At 42.3% G+C, this 10797-nt stretch overlaps 1 protein-coding gene across 1 annotated transcript in view; it reads right to left on the reverse strand.

Annotated features, from left to right (window-relative positions):
* The window catches only part of SLC22A16 (solute carrier family 22 member 16), a 35410-nt gene extending 26741 nt beyond the window's left edge, over positions 1-8669 (reverse strand). The window contains 1 exon segment of the mRNA XM_032101479.1: positions 8543-8669. Within this exon segment, the coding sequence (XP_031957370.1) occupies positions 8543-8592 (50 nt within the window). The 5' untranslated portion in view covers positions 8593-8669.
* Between the last annotated feature and the right edge of the window lie 2128 nt (positions 8670-10797).

The raw sequence follows: 10797 nt of genomic DNA on the forward strand, positions 1-10797 counted from the left end.
CATTACTTTTGCAGCCTCAAATATGATGAAGGTAGTTTGGTCTATTTCTATGGGCTACATAAAGCAGTTTTAACTAGATAAGATGTCATTTTACTCTCCCTGGCTCCATTTGCAACTCTTACAATGTTCTTTGTTAATTCTGACATTCACCATAGTGACTCTTTATCAAAAGCAAAACCGAAAAGCTAAAGTAGATACCTTTGCTTTATTAGCTTTTTATGAATATTTCATTTTTAAAAAATACCACTTAACAAGATGTTACATTAAGGGAATTAAGTGTCAGATAATGCTGGCTTCTAAAATTTGGGACAAAGTCAACACGTAAATCAAAGCATCGCTTTAGAAAAGGCAACAGTGTCAGCCACAGATTCTTTGCTGCTGAAGAGAATACTGCCAGTTGCAATCCTACCTATATGGAATCCTACACTTGTAATTCTATACCTCTACAGCTTGGAGAAAGGGATTCAATTTAATGCAGACTCTGGTATAGCCAAAGTATTTTCTTCTGTTAAACATGGTTTAGCTTCTGGAATTGTTTAAGTACACACATATTTAGTGGCTAACTTGTACATGAGAAATAAAATAGCCTCCACACCAACAGCTCTTCTCCCTGTCTGTAACAGAGTAGCTTGTATCTTCTACAGGCTTTGTTAAAACCCAGTTAGGACACTGAAGAGCAGTAAAATGTAGCTCCTTTCTTCCTCTCTCTTCAGGAGTCTATGCTGATGATCCACCAATCGTTAATAGCTCTTGGGAGGGTTCAGGTTAGTCGCCCTGACAGCATATCTTCTCCAAGGCAAGGCAAGTTATCTCTAAACCCACAGAAAAGATAGTTACTGAGCACAAGAGGACTTTCAACTTCTTTTGCAGGTTCATAGCTCATCTTGTCTCCAAACTATTCCTCTTCACTGCAAATGCACAACACATTCTTTACTTCCACAGTACTGTCAGGTTCTTTCCTTGAGTCTTTCTCTTATTGTATCTCATACAAGGGAATGATCTGGAATAATGCTATATTCTAACTTCACGTTAATATTTACAAGTGATATAGAGGTCCCATTCTCCACAAGAATAAAGAAGCTGAATTCTGCTCAGACCTACCAGGATTCTTCTACATAAATCTACTTTTGTACTAACTGCCCCCTCTATTCTCAATGAGTGAGGCAGAACTGAGGTTGGCTACACTGATCTACAAAGGATGACAGTTCTTTGAGGAGCCTAAAATACAAGTGTAAATGAGATGAGGTCCCAGTTGTTCTAAAGCTGGAACTAACATGAATTATCTCTCTCAGAAAGGCTGAGCTGTAGCAACTTCTTGGTATTTCCAGTTCTGCTGACATACACCAGTTCTAAAGACATGAAAACAGAACAAACAACAATTTGTTCTGGAATATGATACATAAATATAAATTATTTAAATGAAATGTGATATCATCAGTATAATTTCACCACGCTTACTGTACACTTTGATGCAATATGTATACAGTATGTAATCCATAAACATCTATACTATTTCTCTAGATCCCCTTTCCACTTGGAGAGGAACCACAGACAAACCAGGATTTACCTTGTCCTAAACCACATATTGAAAACAAGACAGACGGATCATGCCCTTAATGTTCCATTTCTCCCCCTGGACAAGGTGACTTAGCAGAGATGTCTGAAGTTTACACAACAAGCCTGTAAAGATACTGAGATGAGCTCATTAGTGCCATGATTTGGACAGCTGATTTCCCCACACAGCTAGGACAGACTTTTACAGATGTATCAGGTAGGAACTTAGATGCTTCCATATCTCTTTCACAACTTAGGGAGGAGAAAGAAATCACTATATGGCTGGAAAAGTTCAGGCCATGGTGGATGTAACACATGTAAATGGCACTGAAGTCCATCCAAAGTGTGGTTCTGATTGCTCTTCATAGAGCAGCAAATTATTCCCAGTTCTTTGAAGCACCTTTTCAGCACTTCTTTTCTACTTCTTGCTGCCTTATTGGCCTTTTCCATCTATTCTCCAGGGCTTGTCCTGTATTCTTGCCTCAGCACCACTGCGGTGGCTGCATCTCTGATGCAGCTACCTAATAGTAATGCCTCCAGATAATAGGAAGAGCAAACCTAACTTCACCTCTTGAGGAAAACATCTTCTTGAGGAAAGGGTTCAGTTTACGATCCAAGGGATGGTGCTTCTAGATTCCTCAAATCCTATTTTCACCACATGTGGTTTTCAAAAAACATCTGCTCTGCATGAGGTGAGCACTATAGTTTGGCCACCAGTGTACCATATTAAGGTGTACATTAGCTCTCTTGGCAGTTTCAGTATTTTCCAAAGACAGCTAAGATTTGTCTCCAAGTGTATGGACAATTTGACAGATCAACCATCACTATTAGTACTTGTAAATCTCTGTCTTCTAGAGTTTGTCGTCACACTTTTTCCAGTCTTGCCATTGTAACCAAGATACAGCTACCTCACCTGGTATCTTCTCTGGCTTGCTATTTTTTCCGTATTTCTGAAAAGTTGAGAATCTCATGTCCTTGCTCAGCTGCTATAGCTTCATGCCTCGAGCTACCTTAAATAAAATGTCAGCAGTGTATCTGTCTCAGTACCATCCTTGTTGTGTATAGCAAAACTGTGGCACAGAAATTGTCACAGAATGTGCTAAAGGCTCCTGGGGCCTTCAAAAAATTCCCTGAATTTAAAGGTGTTTTCTACCTGCATGATTTTACTACCTGCAAATATTAGTCAAACTTTCCATGAGTAAGGCCTTTTATAAAAATTTCTTTCCAACTCTGAGATACCTTAGTACTGCTGAAAATCATTACTATTATGAGAAAATTACCAACAGAGCTTTTCTAGGAATGGTATCCCAGTCCCAGGCATTGTATTACAGGGAACACACTGTCCAGTGCCTTACATATTTCATTTTCATTCACACCATAATACTTCAGGATGAAACAGCTGATCATCAGCTCCTTGACGTGTGTGATAATTGCCTTATGCTGCCATAACTGTGTCTATGCTACAACTTGGTATAGAAGCCACCCTGGGGGGTTGGCGACATTTCAGAGGTGAATCTCAGCCGTCTGGTTTACAAATCATAATTGATTTACCAGCTTTAAGTTTCAGTGTTGCTCGCATTGCAGGTTCTAGCCTTAGAGAAGTAATGGATAGTATAGGTGCAATTTCATGCTGCTTTTTAGTCATTTTTCTATTATTGTAATCTACTTTTTAATCTGCTTCTCTTACTATAATCTACTTTTTCAAGCCAGAAACAGGCAGGCACCTCCAGGGTGAAGATGTCAGCACGTTCTTTGGCAGAACACTTTCGTCTGTGCAGATCTTGCTTTAGACTGCCCCCAGCATGACCTGGATCCCAGCAAATGCTGTTAGTACCTCTCGCAGACCACACTGCTGGTACATTGCCACCATCATCCCGGAGCATTTGCCAGTATCCAGCTTAGGTTCTGAGTCTTGAGAATATTTCCACTTTTGCCTAGTCAGGCATAGATAATAAGGCCTTTGTTTAAGCTGCTAGAGTTTGCTCTCTCAAAACACATGGGCTGTCTCATTTCTCCAAGGTTATTATGATGCCGTTCAACCAACAGGATTAAGTACTATTTGCAAAATATCCCTCCCCCCCACCCCAAAAAAAGGGGCAAAAAAAGAAATGCTGCCAAGTCCCCCTGTTTCATCCTATGAACATATGAAATTAGCACAGGCTGATTCAGATGTTATAACATAGTTATAAGAACACTTATCAAACATTTCTGTCAAACATCACCCCTGACTAGGAGCCAAAGGAGGACTTGGATTTGAGATTCTTCTGTCTAGCACATTCCAGTAAATACAAACAGCTGCCCACTGGTACACTTTGAAAACTGAATGACAGATATGTTGCAATAAATATTTCCACTGTATGAGGTAGCATATGGGGAAAAAAAAAGGACTTTTTTGAAAACAATCTCCAAACCACAGCACTTTGTTCATCTTAAGCAAACTACTCAAAGATTAAACAGAAATTCACATTATATTGTTTAAAAATATTAATTTTGTGTAGAATGTACTAAATACTAAATGTACTAGTATCTCAGAAAAATCCTGTAATGCTTCCATTTGTTTAATTAAAATTCATCTGTTCAAATGCGGAATATTAATACAACAGTCTGCTTCTCCATACTAACTTGAAAAACGAAAAGCAATTTCTTTCCATGTCTCACAAGCACACTTCTCCACTTGAAAAATGTGGTTTTGTTGGGAAAGAATCTTTCAAGGTATCTGTAAAATACATGAGTTTGAAAAATCATTGCTGGAAAGTGTTCTTTTTTTCTTTTTGTGAAAAGAAGTGGTGAGCACAATCTTTGAGATACTTGGGACTCCATGTTATTTGATACAAACCAAGAATTTCTGGAAATAACATGAACACAGCACAATCTGCAGATGTAATCTGCTCACAAGAGCTGTGAAAAAAGAGAGAGGATAAGGGCAACAGCATGGAAAGAGGAGCCTGGAAAAGTTCCAAGATGTGAAAAGAAGTTTGGTGTAAAGCTTTAGAAGTGAACCAAGAACTCTGCAAAGTAGGGAGAAGAGAAACAGTGTTAGCACTGGCCACTCAAATATTGCTTCTATGGCACTGACCAGCAGTGCCTGCACTGTAGAAGTCCACTACAAAGAATTTCTACAAAAGTCAAGCAAGTTTTTGAGGTAAGCAGAGTCTCTCATATGCTTATAAACACTAGAAAAGTTCCAGGGTAATTAAGGGAAAATGGTGAAACTGTTGGTAACTGTATTACTGTCTGCTAAACCCCACCTTTGGCTGCAACAGGTGAGTGTTCTATCCAAACACACAGCCTGTCCTGCTTCCCTCCTCCTCACAGCAGCCATTGCTAATCTTTGGTTTGCTTGCTTCTAAAGTCCGAACTGTAGCAACTCCACTGACCAGGCAAAAAGTTCATAGAAGACAACAGTGCAAAGATGTCAAAACCTGAATAAATACATAAACATCTCAGTAAAGATAAATAGCAGTAATTTTTAATTTATTAGATAGTCTAGCTGCTAGTAAAATGTATTATTTATAAAACCAACATTTGAAAATCCAGGTAACTTTCTAAACTTTGTAAAAGACAGAATATTTCAGAAGAAAAGGCAATCTTTTAAAAGATTCTGGAAATATTCATTACAAAATCTGGAAATAGTGTCAGTGACACCCAATCTTCCTCTCTCTCCCTGACAATTTTCACCACCTGTTTTTGGCTAAAGTATAAGCCAAGATTTGAAAACTGTTAATCACAAGGAAAATGCTGCGTACTGTGTAAGCTGCATCTCATAGCTACCAGACGTTCCAGCTGGGAAATCAAATCCTTACTCTCATCCACACTTACCATAAGGGGTACCTCCCCAGATCTCTCTCTAGACAGTTATTCCGGATTAGATCATGTCTCCACTCAGCACACTGCCATGGTGCAGATCAGAGCGACAGAATACACAGCCTGTTCCTCACCAGCAACCACATATATAAGTTTTGTGTCCTGCTGGTAGATTAAAGTCACTGAAGTCATTAGAAGTCCTCTAGTTTACCTGGGAATTGCATGTGCAGGCAGTATGAGCCAGCCAGCCAGCTCCTAAGGCTCACCTACCCACTATGCACACACTTTGCTACCAACCTTATGCCCTTTGGTCACATCTCCCTTTCCCCAGCATAGGGCCTACCAGTGACAGCCAGTGTCTGACTGTACCTGATGGGCCCTTGAGAGGGTTCTTGGAGTTGGAGTGTGTGGGCAGAGAGGGGCTGAGGCTGGAGGCTGAGAGGAAGAGCCCAAAGGTGCAGTCTGGCAGGATCTGCTGCATGGGAGAAGGGTGCAGTTCACTGCAGGTGAACTGTGAGCTTTAAGGCTTGGCAACCCTTTCGTGATGAGGCCATCTGAGTCACAGAGCACTATTTGTCCGTCATCCAGTCTCTGCAATAGTGACCGGTGATCTCATGCTCTGCAGACAGACTCAAGAACAATGTTTAAAACAACCTTCTTGAATTTATAGGCCACAGTTGCTACCCATGCCCAAATTCAAAGGCATAAAGTCCTTCTTTACTGGCATAGCATACAGAAGCCATTACATTTTTATGGTCGTTCATGCACGTCTCAAGACCCTACTAAGAACAATGACATCACTGAGACTTGTGAAAGAGAGTCCAAACAGAAAACAAAATATTGTCAGCATCCATGTGAATGTAAATTCCATAAAATTCACAATCTTAATTGATGTGAATGGTTTATATATTATCTGTGTATTAACAACTTCTATATAGCTATATATTATATATTACATGTATATAGAATGCATATATATTATCTCCATATTTATATATGTATGAACAGCTGCTCATTCTCTACTGCATCTGTCGGATTTTAAGAAAATCAAAACAGTCTCAAAATACTAACAGTCATGCTTGGATTGCTCAGAATCTGTCAGTCAAATCTACAGAATCCATATATAGTGCATAGGTTATATGGGCCATATGGGAATTGCTCGAACTGAAGAAATGAACAACTGATTATCTGTCAGTGCCATGATGCTGCAAACTGAGCAGAACTAACTTCATGGTTGCAGTTATGAACAGCTTTTCATATGAAATATGATCATCTATCTAGCACTATCAAGTGATTTAAAAGATTTTTTACAATATTTTTAAATAGCTCCACCCACCATAAGCTGCTATTATACTTACTATATTATACTATATATACTATACTATACCACTAGTGTGGTCTTTGAAATCTTAAAGAGCCGTAAGTCTAACAGGACTATGCAAATTTTGGTACCCTGCATCTCATCTCAAAGCTCCTTAACTTAAAGCAGCTCCTATTGAACTGCATCTCAAATACTCTGCTTCCTAGATGTGAGGCTATTTCTGTAAAATTGGTCTCATTTTAATTGCAAGGAGTAGTTTTGAAAAACTTAGATAAAATATTGATAAATGTTCTCAAGTAGGAAAACTACTCTGGTAATAAAAAATAACTACTTTTGTGTTATTTCAGTATTCAGTGTCAAGCACCTGCTTTCCACAAAGAGCACACAAAACAGAACAAGAGCAGCAGTAAAATTAACTGATTGCTAGGATTTCTCTCCTAGTTCACACAGAACAAGGTACTTTTGTTGCTGACCTACAACTGATAACAAATGAGATTTTGTTCAGATAGATGTGCCTGTAAGTCACAACTTAGTCAAATATCTAATTTAAGCACAGGTGCCAGTTAAGCAAGACAATGTTTTTCCATCCTAACTATCTGAAGAGGCTATTGATACCCACCACTACTGCTTGCACATGATATTAAGAGCCTCTCCTGCTGCAGTTCAGACACTTCTAGCATTACAAGGAGCTCCCAGGCCTTGTCCAAAATGCCGCTCCTGCCTGCCCCTGAGAGAAGATCAACATCGTGTGTTAGGCTGGCTCACTGGTCACCGAGCTAGAAAGCACAACACTGCAATTCAACAGCTTGAACTCGTAGCCAAATTGTGACACATGGGTCTATTCCAGCCATCTGCTCCAAACCCCATGATGATCAGCACATTACGGATGTGCAGAAGAGAGCTCACTGGGAGGATGTGCGCCCATTAGCCTTAATATTCATATCCTCTAAAACTTAATTTCCTTGCCTTTCTTCTCCATTACCCACCATAAGCAGAGTCTCAGCCCTGCATCCAGAGCTACAGAAGCATACACACACACACACACACACACACACACACACACACACGCCATGTCTGTGTACCCATCTAACAAACCCAGGCCTCTGTACACACATGCCCCATAGCCACAAGGCACATCAAAGGAAACTCGCCACCAGGCACCACACCACTTGCCCTACGGGTAAACCTTTGCTGATAAGGATACACGCATATACTCCATATCCATGTAACACAGGCAACAAACCCAGGAGTGTCACACAGTGCTTCCCTGCATACTGCTTATCAGCCCTGAAGTGCATAGGCTGTTCCAGACCCTGGGGCTCTGTGTGTGTGTGTGTCCGTGCAAGAAATGTGTGTGTTAAGTGTCTAAGAGTGCATGGCCACGGATGCGTGGCTGCGTGCACAGTGCGTGGGGATGCACGTGGTGCCGGCAGGTCTGTGAGGCCATGTGGGAACGGGTGCCGTGTGGGTGCCTATGTGAGCGCGGCACGCACAGAGATGTGGTGCACGGTGTGAGTGAGCACTCGCGTGCGTGTGGAAAAGTGTATGGGGGTGTGTGTAGAGTGCTGCAAATACAAGCAGCAGCGCCAGTCTGTTTAGTGTGAGTTCATACACCGCGCTGCGGTGTGCGTAAGTGCCGGTGTCTGTGCGCGTGTGACAGTCCCTGTGCATGTGTCGCTGTGACAGCCGCTGCGTGTCTGTGCGAGTGCCCTGCAGCAGCCTGCGCGATGCCGTGCGCACACGCGGTGCACGGCGCTGTGTCCCCCTGGGGTAGCTGTGACACCCGGCCAGGGCGGGCGCCTACGAGTCCCCGCTCGGGGATGTCCGGGTGTGACAGCCGCGTGCGCGGGGCACCCCCAGTACCTGCCGAAATGTCCCAGGGAGTCGAAGAGCCGCTCGGAGCTGAGAGCCATGGCGGGGCAAGCCGGGAGCCTCGGTGTCGCTGTCCCGGCGGTGCGGGAAAGAGGCACTGTACTGTACTGTACTGTCCCGTCCCGTCCCGTCCCGTCCCGTCCGTCCCCCGCCCGCCCCCTGCGCCCCGCCCGCCCGCGGGGAGAATGGGCGGGCGGGAATAACGGCCGCGCCCAACGGCCCCGCTCGAGCCGCCCCCGGGAGCCGGACCCGGGAGCCCGACCCGGGAGCCGGACCCGGGAGCCCTCCTGGAGGCGGCCCTGCGCGCCCCGACGTGGCTCCGGGCCAGTCACGGCCCCCGTGTTGCCGCTGTGGGGCTTTGGCTCCCTGGCGAGAGGCTCAATCTCCCGCACTGACCGAGCACCTCAGCCCGCTCATGTTTTTCAAGTTAAAACGAAATTAAAGGAGGCAGTTATATGCTTAAATCCTCCTGTTGCAATCCCATAATCCAGTATATTTAGGATCTTGCGTATTTCACGTGGACATTTTCAATTAAAGGAGGGTAAAACCAATTTTTTTTCACAGGGCAATATCTGAATCATTTTTAGTAGCCTTACAATCTGCACTGCTATTTGGATACATCACCTTCCCTCCCTGCCCCCAAAGTTTCAGCACAAAATGTAAAACAGAATTATCATTTAATAAAAGCAGAATATGTAATGTGTCCCATATCTGCTTGACTGTCATTAGTTCTCAAAGTTGTAATTAAGCCTCAATTACATTTGGACTTACTTTTCTGCCTTGCCCGTAGTAGGCCAAGATAATCAGTTTGAAAATGTTTAAGGATTAGCAAAGCGAGTTGCAACAGAAGAATTTTCTAATTAACTTAGCAGAGGGTTTTGTTGGAATAGATACACTTTAGCGGTCCAGCCATTCTGGTCTCTGAGAATTAGGCAAGATACAGGGAAAAAAAAACCAAAACAAACTGTTGCAGGTGCAGCTCTCATACTTACAGCTTTTCTTCCCTAGAGATCTTCATTTTCCTTCTCGGATAGATACAAGTTGCAAGTTTTCCCTGCTCTGAGCAAGGACGTGGACCAGATGCCCTCCAAAGTCTCCTTCCAACCTAAATTATTTACGAGTCTGTGATGAAAGACACGTTTTCCAGCAGCTTTCATGATCTCTTTCTGGGCTGCTCTATTGAAAAACACAGGAGACAAAAAACCAAAACAAATCAGCAAAAAACCCCAAGTAAATTCAACATTATTACTTGCATATTTCACTTTTTAGGAAGCACAGAAAAAGCTGAGAGGTAAACCCCTGTTAAATCCCTGGAATTCAACATTCTATCTCCAAAACTTGACCCAAACCCTTCTGCTACCACACTCAGGCTCCACTGCCTCACAGGGAAATGTGCCTTTAAGAGGCTCTGGCACCAAGCAAGTACCACAACTGTTCCTCTCCACAGAGCAGATGTTGGGGCTTCAGGATGACAATCTGTTCCAGCATAGACCTGGAAAAAGCAGATGTTTGTCAGGCTCCTTGGCTCTGAGTGACTCTTGACCACACCAGCAAAATGAGCAAATAGTAAGTTACACAACCAGGAACCTGAATAATAAGTTCAGCAGAGGACTGCTCCTTGCACCTAGTGAGTTGTTAGGCCCCTCACCTCATCTACCAGCTCTGAAGGCCTTGCTGCTTCTGACAAAGGCTCCCCATATGTCTCTGTGCATCTGCAAAGGACATTTTTAACACTGAATCTAGACTTTGCTGCAGTTACTTTCTTAGGATATGTAAGCCAGAAAGCTTAAGGATAGATTTGTTTTCTTTCAGTAAGAATTTTTGAATTGCTTCAGTTTTACCTTGTAAATACCAGCATTAAATTTAATAATCCTAGGGGTTTTTGGTCTGTTTGTTTGTTTTTCCTGCAGAATATTTTTCAGATTTAAAATGATATGTGCTTGAATACAGCAGAGGTACTTCAACAAAGCATTTCTTTATTCAAAGAGCCGCACTAGTCAAATAATTATTCGCATAAACAAACACCGGTGAATAGTAAACATTCTGGTTAAATATTGTGTTGCTGGTCATGTGCCTGGTTTTAATGTCTTGCTTCCTGCAAGTAAATTAATCAGTTTTCAACAGCATTATCGTATGTAGTGAATAACTGGTTTTGGTGTAAAAGTTGAGCACAAGGGAAAACCTAATCACTTCCAGCACCATTTTTTAAGCCTAAAAGGATCCATAAATAGTTTTTTCTCTTTGGA

The sequence above is a fragment of the Corvus moneduloides genome, chromosome 3 (genome assembly GCF_009650955.1).
Source record: "Corvus moneduloides isolate bCorMon1 chromosome 3, bCorMon1.pri, whole genome shotgun sequence".
Classification (NCBI taxonomy): Eukaryota; Metazoa; Chordata; class Aves; order Passeriformes; family Corvidae; genus Corvus; species Corvus moneduloides.